General features: G+C 44.8%; 2 protein-coding genes across 4 annotated transcripts in view; one reads left to right on the top strand and one right to left on the bottom strand.

Annotated features, from left to right (window-relative positions):
* Positions 1-13,519: 13,519 nt before the first annotated feature.
* arsa (arylsulfatase A) lies at positions 13,520-19,345 on the top strand. Its single transcript, XM_035426118.1, has 8 exons — positions 13,520-14,088; positions 14,337-14,577; positions 14,695-14,913; positions 15,434-15,603; positions 16,074-16,198; positions 16,273-16,400; positions 16,765-16,867; positions 17,195-19,345. Exons 1-8 carry the CDS (start codon positions 13,847-13,849, stop codon positions 17,491-17,493), a joined length of 1,527 nt encoding a protein of 508 aa, XP_035282009.1. The 5' UTR covers positions 13,520-13,846; the 3' UTR covers positions 17,494-19,345.
* A 496-nt stretch (positions 19,346-19,841) lies between these two features.
* mapk8ip2 (mitogen-activated protein kinase 8 interacting protein 2) overlaps positions 19,842-24,001 on the bottom strand; it is a 40,893-nt gene continuing 36,733 nt past the window's right edge. For all 3 annotated transcript variants that reach the window (XM_035426116.1, XM_035426115.1, XM_035426117.1), the window contains exon 13: positions 19,842-23,870. In XM_035426116.1, coding sequence (XP_035282007.1) covers positions 23,798-23,870 — 73 coding nt within the window. In that variant the 3' untranslated portion in view covers positions 19,842-23,797. The remainder of the gene's footprint in view (positions 23,871-24,001) is intronic.

Genomic DNA, 24,001 nt, shown 5'->3' with positions numbered 1-24,001 from the left:
GCGTCGACGACAAGGGAAATAAAAACACCTACAAGCAGGTATTATAACCGCCATTCAGGAGTAAAATTCCAACCGTTCGTCCTGAACAGAAGCAAGCCAAAGCCAGTGGTACAGCGCCCGTCACACGGGAGCGAATGAAGACAGGAAATGGCACGACGCAGGTTCGCGCTCCGCTCTGCGGCTCGATGGCAGCCACTTCCTGAAGAGCTGACAGCCCTGCTGCTTTCCTGCTCTCGGCGAGCGAGAGGAGCCTTTAATGAAACGCCGCGCTCCGACCTGACGAAGGAGCGACAGCTCGCAAAACGCCCGCCTCGTATCATTAGGGGAAAAGGGAAATGGAGAGCTCCTCCAGGGCTCAGGAAAGAGGACTTACTTATCCTTTTTGTACATCAAGCGGCCATTTTTATTGGCCAGCGGTAGCTCTCAAAACATTCAACTTTTTGTTTTGTTTGTTGTTGTTTTCTGCATTTGCCAGACTTTTCTGCCAGTGAGGAATGATGAGACCCTATAAGGAAAATGCTAATGACGGAGATTAAATCTGCACTTAATTTGCACTTAAAAGGCCCTTCATTTACATCATACCAACTGTCAATTGGTTAATTACAGGCACATGATCTGCATGAATGTTAAAGCAGTATACTTAATGATGGAGAAAGGACAAGAAGCACCCTCTGTTTAACATGCAACAAGGTTCATTTCAGACATGGCAAACAATTTACCTTGACTGCACAAATGCAACAGTACAACAGGCAGTGCTTCCAGATGAATCCAATAATATAAAAACTTAAAACTATGGGTGAAGTACCCTAAAGTATTTATCACAAATCAGACAGCACAGCACACAATGGACCATTTTCCCAACAAACTTACAAGAGTACAAGATTGCAATAATGGTAATCATAAAGGAAACGGGGATACCTGGAAATTAAACTACACCCACCTCAGTGATTAGCCAATAGCATGACAGATAGCAGGGCGTTTATTTGAATAACTTCATATTCATGAGCATGCAGGGCAAGTACCTGCTGAGACAGTTACACCTTCCATTTGTCTGCTGTTGACATGAATTACCTGGACCTAGCGTTCACACCTAGACTGAAGAGTACAGAACGCATCAAGGGAAAGGACAAAGACTGACAAGAGGACCAAATCGAATACATGTCATAAAAACTCCAGGCAAAAACAAAATGCAGAACAGAAAATGGGTGAAGTAGGTCTTTTGGGAAAACAACTGCAAATTGGTAAGAATATTCATTGAACTATAATATGAACATTTGAATTCAGCAATAAATTTTTTTTTTGGGCAGGGCACCTACGGTGCAGGGCTTCAGCAACAGGGTAATAATCAGTTCTGACACAAAGTAAATCGACTGCCAAATGCAAAGCTTTCATTATCTCAGGAAGAAGATTGATCGCAAACCTCACAAAAAAAAAGTTAATAGTATCGCCCCTGGTTTTCTAGCTCAGCTCTGCAGGAGCACGTCCGACAGACAAAATGAGACCGAAATGTCAATTAAACATTATGAAGTGGAGGGTTTGTCCTGGCCTGTGGTTTGTCACCTAACATTAAGCAACGGGTCTAGCTGGGGAATATCAATGTCAAGGTATGTCATAAAGACGTAAAACAAATAAAAAGCTGCCGTGTCTTCACAATGACAAATATATTTTTTAAAAACTTTATTTGATTGCATACACGATGCAAAGAATGTATGCCTGATGCCGCTGCTCTCTGATCACGTTTGTCTGACGTCCAGACACACGGAGGATCCTCAGTTCTCACAATATGGCGGTTCCATCAGCGGGACCACTGGTCTTACCTTCCAGCTGAAACTCCATCCATGCCCTCGGTAAAAATAGGATCAGTTATTTGTGGCTAAAACCTGCCGTGTAAAGAAAACGTTTGCTCCGATCGACTGTGGACTTTTCCCGGGTGTGGGAAAGGGCAGATTCCTGGCTTTCGTTTGGAGCTGCGCGCAGACGCAGCCTCACAGCGCTACGCGTGGCGGGCAGGAAACGGCCCGTGCGAAGGGGGGGGGGGGGGGGGGGGGGGGGGGGGGGACATACGCACCGTGCCACGCCCGCACCAGCCAATCGCATCCCAGGACGCCAGCGCGATGATGAACTCTTCTTTTGGGGAAGGAGGCGCAAGGTCACGCTACACACGGGGGGGTGGGGGGGGCGAGTGTAATGGAGGTCGCGGTGGACCGGCTGGGAACATGCTGGGAGTCCCGCACGCATGCAGTGGGCTGTGTTTGGTGGGGAGGGGGGGGGCAAGGGGGCAGGATCGTTTGTCTCCACATCCATCAGGATCGCAGTCCCCGGAGTCAAGGAAACGAAAGAGCAGATTGCATTTCGAGGGGGTCCGCTGCTCTCTTAATAACCTGCTGGAGTTCAGCGCGACAGAGTGGCACGGGGGAGACCCGTGGATTAGCTGAGCGGCCTGCAGGTTAAACAATGCAGGACCGGGTCTCACCGTTACCCTCCGGACCCCCCTGCAGAGAAACGCATGCTACCCGTCAGTCACGAGCCCAAACATCCAGCCCGTACCGAGAGAGTGTGTGTGTGTGTGTGTGTGTGTGTGTGTGTCTGTAGTGTGCATGTGTGTGTGTGTGTGTGTGTAGTGTGTGTGTGTGTTTTCAAATTTGACATTAGGCATGCCAGTGAAAGAGTTTTATGAAGTAATGTATCCCAAATGCAATAATACACTTGAATTCTGGTGAGTGAGCTTTCAAATGGTATGGTAACATATACCACCATATATTAGCCTTCTCCTAACATCTAGTGCACATATTTTAGAAGCCACTGTACTTTACTTTGAAATGCATGCTATGTAATGCACTGTCAGAGTGGACAGTCCGCTTCTCCCGAACCCCGCTCAGACTCGTGACCTGCATGTTTCACCAAACAGCCTCTTAAAGCGTTCATCAGCTCTCTGTCTGCATTAATCCGATTCCACACTGTGGAATACAGACAATTAAAATCTGGAGACGCAGCTAATTGATCGCAATAGCAACACGTTTATAGCGCTATAACTATGCTCTTGTCATTTTACATTTGCGATAGCATGGCTGCGCGGATGACAGGACAAGATGCAAACGCGCGTGATGAACATTGCATTTGTGTAAAACGGTGTGTCCACTCGCTTCCCCACAGCGATGCTCGCTGCGTAAATGACGGTGGTGAATGCTTTGTGCGGTTTGTTTCTGTGTTATTTCTGCTGTACCAGGAGCCACTGTGAGACAGCAGGGGGGGATCGAGCATCAAGCCGGAGAGTAAAAGTGGAACAAACACTGCATTTGAGAATCCCAAGTGAGCAAAACACACTGTACGCAGCTGTAGTGGCAGGTGGGTTACAGTGGAACTGTGGGGGTCGGGGATGAAAACACACAACCTGGGGGGGGGGGGGGGGGGGGGGGTTTACCAGGATGTTCTTCATGGGGTAGCCAGGGGAGAGTCAGAGACTCAGTAACTGGGGGCCACACTATCGCCAACAGTTATATTAGCCAATGATAATGCACTATTTTAGGTGGGAAAATAGTGGTGGCACCTGGGGTGGTCAATCGAATTCCAGAGGTGGCCAGTGCCACCACGGCTACCCCATTGGATTAGATCAGGGATAGATCACCAGCCTCAGGACGTGGACACAATTAGCGTCACCACCTACGACCAAGCGTGTGGGCTTGCCACCCCACTTTCCGGTTATATGTCCTGCATCCATCTTGAAACGTGGTTTCGCTCTACAGCATCACTAGCACTTGCATCACCACTGTAATCGTCCTCTACCGTTCAGCTACATGTCGCATCACAATCGTGGATTAGCTCTGTTCGCAGATCGGTGACCATCTGGTTTATCTCCCCTTGCTCTCGCTGCGGTGGGCAGTGGGGGGGGGGGGGGGGGGGGGGCACACGATAGGCTGCCGAACCCGCGGCTAACGAGGCTAGCTCCCTGGAGCACCGCCCGCCACCCACAGAGCCACAAGGGCTCAGGTAAAGAAGGAGGCCGTCCAATTAGAAATGCCGCAGAGAACTACCTGATCGAAACAGGCAGTGGCTGTGACCTTCCACCGTTCTGAAGGGAGCGCACCAAGGGCCTGAAAAAAGTGTGTGTGAGACTCGTCAAAGCAGTTCTCTGCATCTCAAAGGAGTCCATTAAAAAATTGTTTTGCTTTGGAGGATCAGCTGTGAGAATGTCAAAACACAGCGCTTATTTATTTATTTATTCATTTTATTTATTTATTTATTCGTATTTCAGCAGCAAAGCCAAACCATGGTAAATTAATGCTTGCTATTTGAATACTTTTTTATACTTTCCATATTTGAGTCATCTGGCAAGCTTCCCCCAATCTTATGCCCAAGCTCTCTCTCTTCTCCTTTAGTTTAATAATACATACCGAAGAGTAAACACACAACGTCAAGCTGTTTTAATGTCCTTTAAATATACCATTGTAATGTCTTTTGTGATAGACAGTGCAACAACTTTGCGATAGCGTCTCTTTAAAAAGCGCTAAAATTTAAAACTGAATTTGAACAGAATTTTAAAAATATTAACAATACACAATGTTACACAGACGAACACACGCGGATGCCCACACACACACACACACACACGCACAGGCAGACACACACGCGCGCACAAACACGCACACGCACGCAGCCTTGTCCAAGAGCAATGGCTGCAATCTCGAGAGGGATTTGTTATTGCTGTCCTCCAGGGCAGCGTGCGACTTCATTTCTGGCGCTATAAATCTGCCTGGGTCTTTGGAAAAGTCCCGCCATCATCATGTGTGTGCCGGCAGGGGAACACACTCACACTGTCACCGCACAATTACCCATATCATCAATACATCTCCGCTGAGCCCATTAACCTGGTAAGGCTACCATGACCTTTCAGACAGAGGAATCAATACGGGTATAAAACGCTTCATAATAGCACCACATAATCACATAATCTCCTCTGTCAAGAAGGAATCTTCACAGCTATGCTGGCTGGATGCATTTTTTTTTTTTCCCCACTGCAGGAAGCCAGGCTGGGCGTGAGCTTGTTAGAAGAAGAGCGTGACACCATGCTTTTGAGCGAGGGGCGCCCTCTAGTGTTCACACGAAACAGCAGCGTTCTCGCCAAAGTAGGGCAAGAGGAAAAGGAAGAAAATTAAGCGGACCGCCTGGCCGTCCTCTGTGGAGTATGGCGCAGGATTCATCTCACAAGATCAAATTCAATTATTTATCCGGTGCCGTGCTCCGGCTCGAATGCAAATTTCTTATTCAAGGGCTAGAGATGGATAGTGTCACTGGGAATTAACTCATTTAACAAACATAAAACGAAACAACAAAGAGTTCTCGCTTCAAGACAGCTTTGGAACCATTAGGAGAAGCACTAATTACAAAGTACAATAGGGTACCGCTCAATCATGTTCTCATGTTTCAGCACGGCTAAATAGAGGCTACTGTACTTGATTTACAGTCATTTGAAAAGAATAAGTGTCTCCGACACTTCATTCATCTCCTGAAATACACGGTCAGCCCCAACATTTCGAAGGCTATTTTTCTGCAACAGCTCTGCAGCTCAGCGCCCGACAGATAAACATGACCAAACTGATTCTTCTGATGAATACTTAATGAAGAAACCTCTGTGCTGTTGCCTGTGCACCCTCTGGAACCCTTCTTGATTAGTCGTTTTCCCTGATGACATGATCCTAATTGAGAACTTTCCACTCTATTATGAGTAATGGTAGAGTCCTCTTCATGAAGCCTCCAGTCAGGCGCTGACCATCAGGAGATCTACGGTAGACACTATACGCCTCATCATGACTCGGATAAGGAGGTACGGTATAGTTCCCATGTAGAAGCTTAGACCGTGTTAAAGGGGCAGTTCACCCCAAAAAATAAAATAAAGCTATATTTCCACTTACTTGGAGTCCTTTTTGGGTGAACCGCCCCTTTGTGTAGGAAAAAAAAAGGGGTTTATGTTTTTCGAACTTTTAAACTTCAAGCCCGACTCTCCCTTGCTGTGTCCTGCACGCTGAATAATGGCGTATTGTACGTCCGCCTCCGTTTGATTTAAGCTCCACTGACAGACTGCAGGAGATTGGAAAGGTGCTTCATTCCGAGGCTTCGTTCCGACTCAGGGCAGATCCACTTTCACACTCGGTCTTCAGAGGGGAAAGTGCTGAGTCACCCTCACTTCAGGTACAGAGCCAGCTGGAGCAGATCTCCTTGGAGTGATGGTTTTCTTCCAGGCCAGGAGAACAGACCGTGACCCCTTCACCCAGGAAGCCTTCCTCTGGGGGGGGGGCATCGACAGCGAGGCGAAGAAAAGCACACCTCCGATGACTGCTTAGTGACCTCAACTCAAGGACCCGACACTTCATGCTAAATCTCAGTAGAAGGTTCCAGTGACTTGCAACTACGCCATTAACAGATAGATCCATAATGTTTGGGACATAGACATGCTTTTTTTTATTTTGCTCTGTACAACACAATTTTTGATTTGTAATCAAACAATTCACACAAGGTTAAAGTGAAGATCATCATCAATACAAGCTGAGAATCTGCACTTTAACCACACGTGAATTGTTTGATTATAAATCTAAAATTGTGGTGTACAGAGCAAAATCAAGAAAAAGCATTGCTATGTCCCAAACATTATGGAGCTTACTGTACAGAGAATGTAAGAGAATGTGAAAGTGTCAGTCAGTTAGCAGCTGGCATAATCAGTATTCTACTGATTCAGAGTTCTACAGCCCATGCCCTTCATAGCAAAAAAATATTAAGAGTGGCAGTACATATTTATCCCATGCTGGCATCAGAATTAAGGCATTATCAAACTGCATAAATATGGAGTTCCCCACTTGTTCAGCTTGGCAGGAAACCTGACTAAATATCCCCCAAATATTTGGATTCCTCCTCCAATCATCCATTCCCGCACCCTGCGAGAACACATCTGCTTATTTCAGCTGGCAGGCCAAGCGTTTCGGGGGAGAGGGAAACCCCTGTGTTACCCCCCCCCCCCTCCACCCCCCTCCACCCCTTCCCTACCCTAATCCTTCTAGTCTCTCAGCCTCACCCAATCAACATTCCGGGCAGAAGCACGTCCAGGTCTGCCCTGACTACATTTCCCAGCACGCCGTAGGTACAGTACGAGCGAGTAAGCGGAGCTTTTGCCTTAACAAGCCCCATCGGAATGCGTTAAACGCGTCGAGCGCGGCACGGCTCGTTGGGCAGGCACTCGAGTCGCCCCCCCGTGTGAAGTACCCTTGCGCAAAAAATTCGGGCTCGAGAGTACCTCACGTCGGGTTCGTCGGGGGGGCATTATTTACCACTGACAGCCCTTTTCATTTACGCGGGGATAAGGTCACGCGCGGTGAATTACCGCGACGCGCTCCCGGAATCTCATCCCGACAGCCGCTCGTTACGGCCTTACCCAGATAAACCGACGGCCGCGAGCCATTCCAATTACCTGGCGGGCGTGCGAGGGACCCTTCAGACACGGGCAGCCAGAAAACAACACGCAACCGCAGGTAAAAAAAACGGTCCTTTCTGTCAAACGGTAAAACACACACACACACACACGCAGGAAAACACTACGGAATAAAAGACGATAATCCGTACATCAGCCTCACGTTCGTCTTTCGATCTCGAATCGAGATTGCCGCAAGTACGCAGGGACAATAACTAATTTCACTCCGCCCTCTCCGGAGTTGTCAACGATCTGAAAAGCACGGTGAAATGAGGAGATCATTATCAGATGGAGATCGTTATAAAGAAGGGAGACCGATAACAATGCGCCCAAACAGCCGAACCGATCGACGTGCACCATGCACCGTGGATTCAGCACTGTGGGTTGCTCCCAATGCACAACCAGTGAACCTCCGTGACAGCATCCCCTCTGATCTGCGGCATCTCCAGGCCAAGAGGGATCTCAAATTCCACGCGATTGCGCTTTGAACGCTCTCTGCCGTGGCACGAGCTGCCTTTGAAGTCATTTTTCGGGCCTGGAGGAGACGGCTCGTTAGGTGAAGTGGCACTTCAAGGGGCTCGGACAGGAGAGAGCGCTCCCGCGTTTTTTTTTTCTGCGAGACCGATCGCGTCCCCTTCAGCAACCATCTCTGTGTGATCGGGCAGAAAGCCTCGTGGCATTGTGGTGCGATAGAACACCTGCGCTTCCTGAACAGGGATAAGCACTGAATCAATAAAATACTGCATCCTCAATCACAAGCTTTTTTTCAGACCCCACCCACCACTTGGCATAAACCAAAGGCTTTCAAAGAATTTAGGCAAATGTATCATTTTGATCAGGGTTGTGTAAGGTCCACGAACGTGACCCTGACAGAGTGCGAACTTCTCCAACAGTTTGCACAATGCCTCAAACTAGCGCAAATAAAAGACAGAAAGAAATAAGGAAGAAAAATTAGGAAGAGTGAGGCAGGAAAAAAGAAAGGAAGAAGAAAGAAGGATGAAAGGAAGAAGAGGAGGAGCATAGACTAATACACCCATTTGGGGGGGGGGGGGGGTAGTTTCCTTCGTTTGGTTTCGCGATCTCCTCTGCACTGCAGTGTCTGCCCCGGGCCTGTTGGTCCCGCTTCCCATGCCAGCTCTGACTCTGTCCGTGGTGCTGAACTCACACAGCAGACCGGAGAGATGCAGAGATCTGTCGTCCTCTGACTCAACGGCTCCTGTGAATAATTCATCCTTCTCCTCTTCCAAGAAAGAAGACGGTCTTGCTTGCTCTCTCTCTCTCTCTCTGAATTATTCATCTTTGCCTTTGTCAAGCACAGAAATGACAGCATCAGGGGAAAAAGGTGATTGGATAGTGATATTCTGTAGCCCGGCTGTGACCCCGCCCCAGATGGCCACCCTACGATGAGTTAACTTGATCGCTGCAAAAAATCATAGAGACAGAGGGAGGCTGGTAGTGTGGCACATGATTATGCCTAAAGAAGAAGGTTCTCAGTAGATGAGATGCAACAGTCAAGAGTCCACTCCTCACACTGCCTTCCAGAGAAATGAAACTTTCTGAGCCAAAAATGAACGGCAGTGAAATATTCTACGCTGCACCTTCACCGGTCTTGGATCAGGCGTAAGAACGGCTGGATTGCTGTAACAAAAACAGCCATGTTGCCGTTGAAGCCTGACCGTAACCTGTAACGTTTTCAGACCACAGTTCTGGTAAATGGTAAATGGACTGCATTTATATAGCGCTTTTATCCAAAGCGCTTTACAATTGATGCCTCTCATTCGCCAGAGCAGTTAGGGGTTAGGTGTCTTGCTCAAGGACACTTCGACACGCCCAGGGCGGGGTTTGAACCGGCAACCCTCCGACTGCCAGACAATCGGTCTTACCTCCTGAGCTATGTCGCCCCACAGTTCTGCTGAAGACCGATCGGGTCGAAACGTTAACTGTTCTCATGGCTAAATAAACGCTACTGTTTGTTATCAGAGTCTTTCACGGGTCTGTTACGAGTCTTTCCTTTTCTGAATCTCATATGCTCCGGTGACCCAGCACCTTACGCTGGTTTTTGTCACAGAGAGAGGCCGGCGAGTGGAATTAAGTTTGCTCTGCAGGGACATGAAAGGGAATGGTAAATTAAAACAATCTATTCAGCTGGAGTGAGTGGGGCCTTTGAACCAATCACGCATGGCTGCGCATCTCAATCCGATCGTTCTCCTTAGCAGGAGGGTAGCACAGAATTCTGGGCCCTGTGCATGTGCAGTCTCTGTGGGGCCCCTTAAAACTGTAGACCAAAGCAAGCTTTTTAGTCCAGGCCTTCTGAGCCGCTGCACTGGGGAATCACAGAATTGTCTAGAATGTGATTGTATGCTGTAGCATTAAGATTTGCCTTCACAAGAACTAAGGGGCCTAGCCCAAACCATGAAAAAACAGCCCCAGACCCAGGGGTGTCCAGATACATTTAGTCATATAGCGTAGCTTAGAACTTTTATATTACAATTATGTCAGGAGGCTAGATAAATCTAAAAAACACACAACATATGGATGCTTACAGTGCGTTGTGCAGGTGTAATATAGGATATTATGCTTCCAGTACATCTAAATTCCATAAAACAATTATTTGTGAATTTGTCTTTTTTTCCCCCAGTCTGAAGAAAAAATGTGGTATTTTTCACAGAAATATTGTGCTGGTAAAGAAAAAAAAAAAAAAAAGACGAATTGGAAACGGTCTACGTTCAGGCTTTACATTGAATGTTTCTACTGTAGTTGGCCATTGATAACACTTTTCCTCTGATGGATTTGTGTCATCACACTTTAAATATTATTCCCATGGCAACTCCACCTGACTCCCATGGCAACTCCACCTCCGCCATCAAGCCAGGAGGAATGACGAGCAGGTTTTTTTAAGACTAATGCATTGTGGCGTGTATTAGCATTGAATGTCTTGAAAATTAGACAAAATTACACCAAAGCAGACCGCATAACATAATAAGATACGGCATTCTCTGAATGTTACCCATCTCGCATGCTTCCACTCCATAAACAAAACATAAGATAGGGCTTCTGGTTATTCTCATGGAGGGAGAGTTGAACAGTAGAGTTACACACTGCAGGTCCAGCCCAGTTTGGTGTTCAGAAGAATGAAGCGGTACAAATCTGAGCCAATAAGGGAACAGAGCCACCGATTACCTCACGGTCTCTGCCAGAGGGGTCGAGGTTTGCACCATGCTACCATCACGCCCAGAGCCACGGCTGTGCCTTACCTCAGCCGACCCCTCTCCCCCGGGCGCGACCTCTCACCTTTGACCTTTCACTTTAAGGAGGAAGCTCTGCGATTTGACCGAGCGCAGGTTTCACAAGGAGAACAGCGCAATTCTGAATCTGGGTGCACAATGCTGCTGAGCCACTGGTTTTGAAGGGAAAATATAATTGATTCTCTACTGGCGGACGCACAGGCTTATTGGAATGTAAAAGATGGATGCAGAGGAATCCTGCTGGAAATAGAAAGGTGGCATCAGACTACATGATTTGCATGTATTAGTGCACATCGGCCAATATGGTGCCCTAATATATACAGTATATATATATATATATATAGCCTATATGTATGTACGCATGTACACATTGGATAATATGCACTAATACATGCAACACTAATACATGTAGTCAGATGAAGCCTCACTTTTTCCTGCAGTACCCCCTTTGTCCAGGGGAGCTGGAAGCATCCACAGCTTGTAGATTTTTTGGCAAGATACTGAGGTTTTACACTTAGCAAATCCAGCATTGCTCAGTGCCACTTCTATAAACATGGGGAACTATGTGTTTGTTTCTGGGCTGCCATTTTCTAAGACAAGCACGATAATTCATCTCTTCCTTGGCACCAGGGCTGACATTTTGAAGGACACGTTGCGTTGATATGAAGCTATGCAATGGCCTCCTCTGCCGCGGGTTCCCATTGATTCGGCGAAGGCGCCATCCCTTGCATCTTAACAGTATTGACACAGAACTCCATCAAAATGAAGTCCTGATAACCGAGTGAGCTGAATGGGTAATTGCACCCGAACTCCACGCGAATGAAAAGGACGGATTTATCATTCGATCCGGACGAGCGAAAAGCCGTTATCATCACCGTTTCTGCGGTCCGTCGCCCCTCTCTCTCCCCCTCCCTCTCTCCCTCTCTCCACGACTGGCTTTTTGTGCAGCCGCTGAATTTGTATGCCGTGGGCCACCCCTTCTCTTAGCAGGAACGAGGGGAAAAAAAGGGGGGGACCGGTTGGTCTTCACTTCACAAAATCAGCCCTGACACCCCCTTCCTCGGGCCGGTGACCAGCATGTAAAAGCATCAGAAATCTTATTTCTTTTCCTGTTTATTCAGCAGGCTGTGCGTCACATCGAATCACTCCCAGACAATACAAGGGCGAGGCAAAGGACACCTCAATTTCGGGGCGGGGGAAAGAGGCTTTAAAACTTATTCAGGAGACATAATAGCGACAAGAAACCTAGTGTGCTCTTTGTTCAGTCTTCATTTGAAAAACACATTGTGTTATATGACCTTTTGTCCCAATCTGAAACTTCACATAAAGAATACTGCAAATGTTATTGTACAAACCCCTTGGATTCTCGCAAAAATACACACTGTAGTATGACAAATTGCACACACACAACACACACACACACACACACACACATATACACACATGTATACGCACGCACACATATATATACACATCTATACACACACACACAGTACATCATATGTGTGAAAAGCAATGTGAAAATGTACCTATACTAGCTCTCATGGACATATTGCAATATAATAGTATTGTATGTACCCTATCCAGCTGGTATATGTTATCATTATTGTATCGTATCAAAGTCCTACATCACGCTCCAACACTGCTGTCCAACATATTAGTATTCAAGAAGACTACCACAGCCCTATTTCAGAACTTGACTTGTGGAATACATAGATCATGCAATTCCAAGTGTGTCCACTTGAGGGCACTGACAACAAAAGAACACTTCTGAAAATGTAATTGTAGAAATGCATGCTTCAATATCCCTTCATACAGGACAGTCATGCTGACGGGGCTCTACCAGACCGCCTCTGCAAAACATCTGGGTGTGTTCCTCCCAAGGAGGGCTCCCTCTGAATGAGATGACCGTAGCGGAGGTTCATAAATGTTCAATCACGATACGGACATTAAGCTAAACAATAATCTTAAAAGTTAACTTGAAAGCTAGCTTTGCAGTCTAACTGTTGGACATGTATGAAAATGAAACAGCATGAAAAAAGTAATTATGCTATTCAGACTAGTAAAGTAACTTCCCAAACAGATATCGAAACTACTTCACATGCAAAAGATAGGTGTGTGTAAACCGGGAGCAGAGTCACTATGGAACTGGAGCAATTGTTTTGTTTTCACTCTGTCTCAAAGCAAGAAAAAGACTTTACAATGTTGGAAATGTTTTACTACCCCACAAATCTCTATTTCATTCAGAAAAAAAGGCTTTACTGTGTTTAGAACGTTTTACTGCCCCACAAATCTTAAAGAAAAGAATGGTTTGCTGTTAGATTGGGGAGGTACAAGGCTTGCTACTTCACAGGGTGAGCTGCTGTTGGCGACAGAGGGTTTGTGACACAATATCAATGCAGAGTAACTGAAGAGCAAATCAAAATCTACATTATTTAAATATTAAATGCCTCTTATTTGGAAACATTATGCTGCAATTCAATATCCCCAAAAGGGATATCTTGTGTTGGGAGTACCTCTATCATAACCTAAAATGTCATCACTTTCAGCTTTGCAGATATGGTTCACCATGCGTTGGTCAGCATATTAGTCCAGCATGCAACGGTGTATTTCGAGGAGGGAATCATGGTGCCTTGGGAGACCCAGGTAGGTGAAGGGAGCAACACCACTTTGAAGTCATGAAATAATATTTTATATAGTAATTAGTATAAACCTGAAAATTCCATTTAAGATTTGCAAGTTAATAATTGGACACGGAAATACATTTCCCAGCATGCAAAACTACGTCGTAGTGCCGTAACATGATCAGCCTTGTCAGGTGGTCTTGGAACAGTCATATGACTGTTTTATTTTGATTTTGGGTATTTAATTCTTCGGATGAGAAACAGGTTAGGCTAGCTACATAATTTACATTACATTAAAGCAACTTATTATGGTGTTCCGCGGTGAATATACAGCACTTACGGTCGTGTACAGTAGGCTACAGTACACCCAGCTACGTATACGCAGTTATTCAAATTGCAACTAACGTATCTAGCTAACGTTATCCGCACTTTAGGCTACTTAGAAGTCGGGACAAGGGTTTTACAGTTTTCATAAAAATGGTATTCTAAACCAGAGCACCCGTTTCTGTGCAAGTTGGCCTATGTATAACATTATGTATTATTACTGTACATTTATGTTTGTCGCGGCGAATCTTCTGAAATGCGGGAATTCCCAGGCAACGTTACCAAATTTCATTCTCATATTCGCCGATGATTTGGGATTTGGAGACTTGGGTAGCTACGGGCATCCGAGTTCAGTGACTCCCAACCTGGATAAACTAGCTTCCAAAGGGCTTCGTTTCACCGACTTCTATTCCTCCAGTCCCGTCTGTAGTCCATCCAGGTACCTAGCTTACTATGTTCTTACTTACTTTTTACCGCATTGTTACACCAAAAACAGGGTTTTTTTTTTTCTTTTTTATTAATTATACTTTAATATTGTGCGTTTTACGAATGACCTAATTACAAATAATTCGTCAATCACAACATTCTGAATGTAATCCTTCTTTTGTCCACGTAGCGGCACTAAAACAATGTTTAATACAGAATTGTACATTAAGGTTGCTTTTTTTCGCCCTTATTCCTCGTCAGGGCAGCCCTGCTCACTGGTCGCTACCAGACGCGCTCTGGAATATACCCCGGTGTGTTCTATCCGGGCTCAAAAGGAGGTCTCCCACTGAACGAGACAACCATTGCGGAGGTTCTGAAGCCTCTGGGCTATGCAACTGCCATCATCGGCAAGTGGCACTTGGGGGTGGGGCCTAATAGAATGTACCTCCCCACCAAGCAGGGTTTTGACCACTATCTTGGCGTGCCCTACTCCCATGACCAGGTATAATCTGACTCGAAGATGTGTTACATATTTAAGGACTGATCAGTTCATCACACAGCCTGAACTGAGTCCTGTAGGACAGCAATCATATATTTATTTTACTCTCTATATGCACAGGGTCCCTGTCAAAACCTGACCTGCTTTCCCCCGGACATTAAGTGCTTTGGGCTGTGCGACCAGGGCTTGGTTGCAGTCCCGCTTATGGCCAATGACACCATTAAGCAGCAGCCAATCAACTTCCTGGATCTGGAGAAGGCTTACAGTGACTATGCCACCCAGTTCGTATCCGTGTCCGCCAGAAGAAAGCAGCCATTCTTCCTGTACTATCCCTCACACGTGAGTGCTGCATTTAATATTCAAGCAGTGACGTGACCATCCACGAGTTCACACCCTGTACATTAGCATCTGCAATATATCTCAAATAAAATACTGCCAACTTACAAATCACTTACTTTTTGAAGTGAATAATTCATTTAATTCACTTTTGCAGTAGTTCGGTCTGATTAACTTCATTAAATGTCTATGGCATCAAGATCAACTCAGAGTTGTTTTGCTGTTAATGGCCATGTAAATGAAGTCACCCATGTCTCTGCCAAATGAATGAATCAATAGAATAGAATTGCCTTTTCAATTTCCACTTTAATTGAGAAATGGATTTTAGATTTTAGAAGATGCACGAGAGACTCCACCTATGCATTAGAGTAAATTACAACACTACGTGGCACACCCAAGACATACCAAGTGACTTGCGTACATTACAGCATAATTCATAACAACACAAAGATCAGTCACAGTGTGTATTGCAGTCTCTGCAGGGGACCCTGAATAAAATGCTGAGTGATGTCTGTCTCTTCAGCACACACACCGGCCCCAGTTTGCAGGGAAGGGGGCGGCTGGAAAATCTCCCAGGGGGCCGTTTGGGGACGCCCTGATGGAACTAGACAGCACTGTGGGAAACCTCATTCAGGCCCTGGAGGACCACGGCGTTCAGAACAACACCTTTGTGTTCTTCACCTCAGACAATGGGTAAGGGTCTCCTGCAAGCATCCTCAAAACTAGCACACCTTTTCAATCCCAAAGCATGGCTTTGAAGTGGCTTTTCTTAGCGTGTGGCCTACAGGTAGGCTGCGTTTGTGACTAAGCTTTAAATGGAACAAGGGCGTGGGTTATCATCAACTGAATTCCTGATTTCAGCTTCACATCAAAGTCCATCTGATTCGCTGTGAGAGTAAAGGTCGCAGCAGGATTGAAATCAAAAGCACAGTGGTATCTCATTCCCTGTCAACCTCAAAGCCTTCGGTTCCAGTGAGAACTGTAATCCCTGCATGTTTGAAAATAAATGTTTGATAGCTCTTAAAAAAGGAAAGAAGAAAAGTACAACCGCAAAATTATTTTTACATGTAAAAAAAAAAAAAACATTTTGAGAAGAGAAATGGTACTCTTTTACCCAGATTGTGTTCTCATTCTGCCCCCCCCCCCTCCCCACCCCCTCCCAGGCCGTCTTTACTGCGAATGTCCAACGGGGGTAACGGGGGCCTCCTTAAGTGCGGGAAGGGCACCACTTACGAGGGGGGCATGAGGGAGCCTGCCATCGCCTACTGGCCCGGGGCAATCAGACCAGGTACAAAAAGGAAAACAAGACCTACTGTATTAATTCTCTCAGTGTTAAGTACAAACTACCATTTCCTCCACTAGGTGTTACACATGCACTCGCCAGCACCCTGGACCTCCTGCCCACCATTGCAGGGCTGGCCGGGGCAAAGCTACCCAGAGTGCAACTGGACGGCTTTGACATGAGCGACATCTTATTCAGACACGGACCAGTAAGCGTTCATACTGCTGACCTTTCCAGCTAAATCTTTAGTGAAAAGTCACTGAGGCAGCATACAACGCTCTTAGTAATGAAATGGTGAACGTAGCATGTTTTATTAAAATCTTACTATGAGGCAAAATATTTCATTTGGAAGAATATTTGTAAAAGCTGTACAGCGATTCATTTATTAGGCAGATGCTCTTACAAAATACTGACGTTTGTACCTGGAGTTTTTATACACGAAGGCTTTCCTTAGAAGGACAAGGCCCTTTGAAATAAAAACACGGAGCGACCAGGTTCCCGGGCCAACCGCTAGCACTTTTCTCCAACAATCACACCGTCACACATTTCTGTTGCTTTGCCCTTCTTTCCAGAGTAAGAGGGAAGCCATGTTCTACTACCCAATGTTCCCAGATGAGGAGCATGGGCTGTTTGCGGTCCGGCTTGGGAGATACAAGGCTCACTACTACACACAAGGTGAGCCGTGCAGCTCGCACGGAAAGATTACAGAGAAATATGATATGGGACCATCATGCTGCTAAACTATTAAATGGTAATATGAAATAGGTTCTTGTGGTTTTAAAAGACAGCAGCTGCGTAAGCAATATAAAAATTGTCTGCTCTGTAAAAAGGCCCCTAACTTTATAATTAGAGATGTGATGAGTCACCAAGAGCACTTTCACTGAGCTTAAATGGTCACGAGTCACTGATATGTTGCTAGCGTTGCTGTTTATAAGTGAAAGCTTACCTCATTTCCTGTTTGTGAGAGCTAGCCGCCCCATTAATTCCTGATGTGATTCACAGGCTCAGTACTGAGTAACACCACCCCAGATAAGGACTGTCACGAGACCGCCCCCCTCATGCACCACGACCCCCCGCTGCTGTTCGACCTGGAGGCCGACCCCTCGGAGGACTACAACCTGGCCACGCCCGAACACCCCGAGCACCAGGCCGTGCTGCAGCTGCTCCGGGACGCGAAGGCCGAGTTCGAGGGGGGCATGGTGTTCGGGGAGGCCCAGGTGGGGAGAGGGACCGACCCGCAGCTGGAGCCCTGCTGCACACCGCAGTGCACCCCCAAACCCGCCTGCTGCGCCTGCGGCTAGAATAACACGGGGCAGGTACCGAGACCAGAACCGAGCAGAACCGAGCGGCACGAGACACAGCTGAGACCAGAACCGAGCAGCAAGACACACAGCTGAGACCAGAACCGAGCAGCACGATACACAACCACAGAATGGGACTGAGAGACTGTGGACCCTCTTAATCAGCTACAAAAACTAGCCCACGCTCACTTCAGCTTCTCACTGGTGCTCCTGAACTGAGCACGTCCTGTCTCACAGGGACTGACCCACACCAACCGCAAAGACAAAGGAGATGCAAATCCTGTATCCAGCAGTGTTGGAGAACTAAAATCCCAAGGTTGTCCGTATAATATCTTGAGTTAACAATGATTGCCAAATCAGCTGTAAGTGGAGAATGAGAGCAGTTCGCTATTTTTTTAAAAACAAGTAAAGTAAAGCCAAAAATGTGAATTTCTTGCACCATTTCAAAGCCTTAATGTCACAATATTTCATGGGAAAATTATAATATTAGAAAATTAATGGGGATGCTGTGACACTTTTGATTCAGTAACCGTGCTGGAACTTTCAGTGACACACACATAACCTTAACATTTAAAACAATTTAAAACAATAGTGGGTCATTTTAATAACCCTGTTTGTTTGACTGAATGCAGTATCAGGCCTAAAAAAAATCAAATTTGTTCACAGCAGATACATCTGCACCACTAACTCATACCAGGAAAACTGAATTTAAAGGACTGATAGAGAATGTCAGAGCAGATTTTAATGAGGAATTTTCTCAATGGCATCTCTGTAAATTACGAAGATCACCGGGCCTACCCTACTCCAGCGTCCAAGTGCACTTACACCATAGGCTCCTTTTACGCCATTTCTCATTTTTATCCCTTTGGTTTTCGTGTAGGCCATTTTAATTTTTTAAAACTATTCCCAGGAAATGGCCCAAATCTTTGACCAGCTAAGTTTCACCTTCATCAGAGTTAGCCAACACGGCAACCTGCTAGCTGAAGTCAAGTCCTCGAGGCAGCCGTCATAGCAGATTCCTAACCCCAACATGAAATCAATTCGAGATCTGTGTTGATATAGTTTCGGGCGAACAAATATATCAAAAACCTATAGCAATATGTAAGCTATAGTAGTAACGGTCTTATACGATTGTTGACTTACAGTAGTAGAGAAGACGCTGCAGTTTGTGCTTGTTGCTGGCCTCCTGGAAAGTTCTCCTGGTTGTGACGAACAGGGTTTCATCCGATCTCTCCGTATGGTCTGCATTGGTGGTAAGATCTCGTCGAGCCATTCTCGGTTTGGTTGCAAACCCCTGGTTTTCATCTTTACACGAACGCGGCGCTTACAAGAACCTCGTTCTCTGGAGCTGCCGAAAAGGGGTTTCCATAGTCAAACATCCGGGCATGAACTTGAGCCCCTTTTTGAATTTTTCGCGGACAACGGAGATCCGCCGCGCTGTGACGTTCAAAGGAGAATCGTAATTTCCTTGGCTCGCCGTCCCAGCTAACACAAAACGTTTCTCACAATGTTGCTGCAATTAAGTGGCAATGTTATAACACTGACAAACCATTTCAGTAACATCGTGAGAACAGTTTGCAGAATTAACAGTTTGCTGAATTAACAGTTTGCGTTTTGACTCTATCCCTGCTTTGTCCTTACTAGGGCAAGCCTCCTCTCTCTTCATAAGGTAGGCTACTGGTAAAATAAACGCCAACGACTCTATCTCTCTTTCTCTGATGTTTTCAGTTCCCTTGCTTTTGATGAAACTACCAGCTCACGGCCTATGATGATATTTACAGTTGTATTTTATTTTCTGTTTTTTTATGTTCTTAAAAAAAAAGCATTCTAATAAAAACATTTTTCCACAAAACAGTAAATATTGATAAATTAATTTCCTATTGCATAGGGCTGTTGTTTTCCTTTACCGACATTTTTACATAGCATATTAAGGTACATTTTGTGAGGAAATGTAACCACTATTAAAAGTGTAAATCATAATCCGAATTCCCTAACGGTTACACCACACCATCGTTTTGCATTTGAAGCTCGTGTCACTTGATTCCAATGCTAAGCTGATAGATCTATGCACCCCTGACAGAAGCTCAGCGTTTACGTAATGTACCGTAATAGGCTACATTCTCTGCGGTTGAAAAGATCAAGGTGCTGAACAAAGCAGCCGTTTTATAGCAGCATATTAAATTATTTGCTTTGTGCCATGCTGGTACATTGTTAAAGTGATTTAATAAATTAATTCTGAACAGAAACGTGCAATTTAGGTGCCAGGGAAGTCAAGAAAAGAGAAGGGCTTGCAGTGACACAGGGTCTGATGACACATCTATGCAGACATACAAAGACAAAGAGACAACTGACGTCAAGCATATATTTTATTCATACTGTAAGACCAAATCCATGACAAGTCAGTGTGAATAAATTTGTGTTTTTCTTTTCTTTTTTTTTTCTTTTTTACAAGTCCTTATTTTGAAGATACAAGATAGATAGATCATCACATACTGAAGTGTTCTTTTTTTTTTTTTGTTTGTTTGTTTGTTTGGTTTTTTTTTTTTTTGTTATACAGTGAAGAATTTTATTTTTAAGTTACACCATTACGGATTATACAGGTTACGAGAACCTGGGGGAGCTGGTGTGTCTACCAGGACAGGAGTGTATTTAAAAGTAGCCATTTCGAGATTGTAAAATGCTGAAAACCTTTGTGCTTGCGCGGACACAAAGCTAAGGGATACACTGCTGTATACGGAATATACGCTATCGTTTAAGAAGCGAGAGGCCTCTTTATGAAAGTTAACTGTACAAGTCCTGCTTGGGCCCCTGTTCTCTACACAGCTCTAACACAGGCGTCTACTGCAGTGGAGCCGGCGATGGGAGCCTGGAGAATAATTACAGTCGTGTCACTCGCCCAAACGCAGGTAATGTATGCCGCCTGGAAGAGACACGTTTGCAGTAAGTACTGGGCGTGTAGAAAATGGTGCTCACACAGTTTTAATGTATCACAGTTAAGGACAGACACAAGACAACATAAATCGGCATTAAAAACAAAATTGGCTAAAAATAGGAAAACAGAATGTCCTGTACAATAATTTTTTTTTTTTTTTACAATTTTCCCATTGTGGCGTTTTGGGCCAAATATAGTACCGGCCCTTCCGTCTGTGTTTTACATATTTGTTTTTTCGTAGCGCACTAAATATAAATGACACAGTTTCAGTGTTGACATTCTATTGGATTTACAATGATCTAACCCACAATACATTAAGTTATGTGCTTCAAAACACGCCTCTCATCGGCTAATGGTCTCGTCACAAACTTCCACCCATGACAACAGGACACTATTGCAATTCCATTTAAACATTATGCAGATGCACAACAGTGATATGCATTTCAATCAAATTTTATAGCCTCTTCAACTTGAAAGGTATTTATGCACTTTGTTGTCACAGAAAGCACTGTATTCAACTGGGATATCGAGGAACAAGAAGTATGAAAGAGCCAATTAGCCAAATGGCTACTCTGCAAATTAGCAATAGTAGATGTGGAGATCTTCCGCACAGGCCAAACAAACAGCAAATAAACTCAAACACAAAAAGCTGTCATGAGTTTATTTAAAACACACACACAAAAAAAAAGATTCACTGCACAGTTTGAGACCATATTTCGGAAATGCAGCAGTGTACCAATGTTAGGTGTGTTTACCGTTTAACTCTCATGGGGGCACATGGCATATTATCTGCCGTATCTTTAGCATGGAGACCACAGTGAAATCCAACTAGCACAGCGTCCCCAACCACGCTGCGCTCTTAAGACTTAACTCAAAATATCATGTTTTTATGTCATTTTTTGCTACATTGTAAATCAATAATAAAAAGCAATAAAAGCAAATATCATGAGTTAATTACACTGAAAAGATTGAGTTAATTACACTGAAAATATTGAATTCCTGTTCAGTCTTAAAATAGTTTTCTCAGCTTTGAGTACAAATAGAATTTAACATGGGAACCCCTGCAACTATTTTTCAAATAAGTCTAGTTATTCCATCTCCCTGCTATTTTATCATGTCATGTTGGATTTGAGAAAAAGCTACTTTAAGGAAAAAAGGCACAGTATCTACAGTAACTCAAAATGGACGACTGCTTCGCGGCTTGCGGCCAGAAAAGCCATTTCCTGCTTACCAAGACCAGCCAATACAGATTCTGTTTCTCCCAAAGTGCATTTCCCTGGACTATGCTGTAAGACACATCTTTGCCCGAATAACTTCCTGTTCGTCTCCTGGAAATGGGATGCTTCACTTGGCCTGACCACAGCCCACAGTGAGCAAGAAAAGGACAAGCATAAACAGCATCAATTGGGAGCGGATGATATGCAGGGTCCTACCGCGGATTACACTCTTATCTCGTATAAAACAGCCGTTTTCACAACAACAGGCTTTTATTCCCTGGGGATTCGGCGAGATCACATTAGGGGCAGAGTAGGAGACAGGCGGAGATGTTGCTTTGGATACCAGCACTTCCCCGCATGTAATCACAACCAGTTATCACAGCTAACGGTGGCACTGGGGCATGTTTAGCCCACAGATGGGTTTTCTATTGTGTCCCAGGTTATGACAAGAACGTGCTAAATGCCCTCAGAGAAGATTCGGCGATTCAACTTTCGGTTGTACGTGTAGCAAATAGCTGGGAAAAATGATAAGAAAGCAAACAGAAGGTTTTCACATGGCACCATTCAATATTGTTCCACACTGCAACAGAATAATGGATTTTGTCCATATCAAAGAATCATTCTCTGGATATTTCGTGAAAATAGTTAAAAAGGCCTTACACCATGAAACAATAGTATATTTGAGATTCTGACACAACATGATAAATGGCCTTAATCTGCCTCTATCTCCCTGACACACACTCACACACACACACACACACACACACCGTATTCATGCATGTCAGTCTTTTTCTCAGAGAGACCACTTATCTACAAACAGGTGACCTTACAGCAACAGTGTTCAACAGTCAGTAAAGTTATGGCTTACAGTGTGTAAGACACTGCTCCAGAAATTATTTTGTGTTTAACCAAAAATAAGTATTTTCAAAAGAAAATTAAACGGTTGCGTATCATTCTGCAATGCCATCAAGTCAAAGCTTCAGTCACGTTTCCCCATGCGAGTTACCAGGGGAACACGTTAGCTTAGTCAAGTGGTGTCTATGTAGCTGTGTGACGACTGTGCACACGGTCACGGTCTACACAAGCTGAGTGGTATCCCAGCATCCCCCTGGCTGCAGAATGACCTCATTAGCATCAACAGACAGGAATGGTCATAACAGAAATGGGCAGTAATGCAATCACGTTTCTCAACCTGGAACTTTTCCCCACCGAGAGCAATCCTCCTGAATGACTGTTTCCGGTATACCTCTGGCTTCTTCCCTTGCCCCCCTCTTTTCTCCCCTCTTTTTTTTTTGGATTGCGACCGTCATGTCCCAAGAAGACATTCCGGAGAATTCCAAAACCACCCTCAGATAAAAAGACCAATGGCAACCCCTGTCGGTTCAGCATCTGGTAATGATTGAGGTGTACGCTGCTAACACAGTCATGAGCAGCCCCTATTTCTACTATGTCTATACATACAGAATATATTTACACAGGTGTAGCATATAACCACTCCCCAACCACAAAGTAATAGTGTTCCTACCCACTTCCTAATGCAATTGCATATTTACACTATATTTATTAAGAAAGTTGGCTTTTCCATTTTCTTGTTCCATTGTCTGGTAATTTGATCTAGCTAAGACCTCTATCTGCACTCACAACCAACTTCACTTGAGTTTAAACGTCGGTATAAATCCAATTAGTACTTTCTTTACACAATCGTATGTACAGACTCTTGAATTTTGGTAATGCTATGTTTGTCTGCTACAGATACAAAAAAATATATATTCCCAACCCATAATCCATACAATTCAACAGATCTTTTAGTTTAGTTTTTTTTTTGTGTGTCAGTTTTCACTTTTTTTTAACATCGCATGTTTGTGTGCTATACCCTTGAAGCCATGCATGAACTGAAGTTTTTGAAGTTGTTTAACTAATTTATTATGACAAGATTTGTCCTCTTTAAGAAGCAGCTCCTCAGTCTCCTCGTGTTTCTTAATGTATTGTAGAAAAGAAAGAAAAGGTAGAGGAAATTGGGCATTCTGTCAATGTGATTCAAGATCAGGGGGAGAAAAAGCCATCAGTTCAGAACAGCTACTCAGCGCCCCCTGGTGGAGCCTTTGAAAAACGCACGGCATCAGTAGAGGATGTTTCTTCTGGGGCTCCATCTCTCCTACTCCAGGTAAATGTCTTCGGTGGGACAGGCGTACTCCAGGTGCTCCTGGTAATACTCCTGGAAAGCTCGTCTGGAAGGGGAGAAAAAACGGACGCGCTGAAATTAACCTGGCTGTGGTTTTGTGTGAAAAATGATTCGGGGTGTTTTTAAAGGCCTGGGTTTTTAAAAATATTATTTCTATCAGTTTTAGTGTGTTTTAGA

This window comes from Anguilla anguilla, chromosome 7 (genome assembly GCF_013347855.1).
Source record: "Anguilla anguilla isolate fAngAng1 chromosome 7, fAngAng1.pri, whole genome shotgun sequence".
In the NCBI taxonomy this organism is placed as follows: domain Eukaryota; kingdom Metazoa; phylum Chordata; class Actinopteri; order Anguilliformes; family Anguillidae; genus Anguilla; species Anguilla anguilla.
This window is presented reverse-complemented; position numbering and strand designations above follow the sequence as displayed.

Coding starts and splice junctions, on each gene's coding strand:
- arsa (XM_035426118.1), top strand. CDS start 13,847: ATGTATAACATTATGTATTATTACTGTACATTTATGTTTGTCGCGGCG. Junction 15,604..16,073: donor TTCTTCACCTCAGACAATGG/GTAAGGGTCTCC, acceptor ACCCCCTCCCAG/GCCGTCTTTACTGCGAATGT. Junction 16,401..16,764: donor TCTTATTCAGACACGGACCA/GTAAGCGTTCAT, acceptor CCTTCTTTCCAG/AGTAAGAGGGAAGCCATGTT.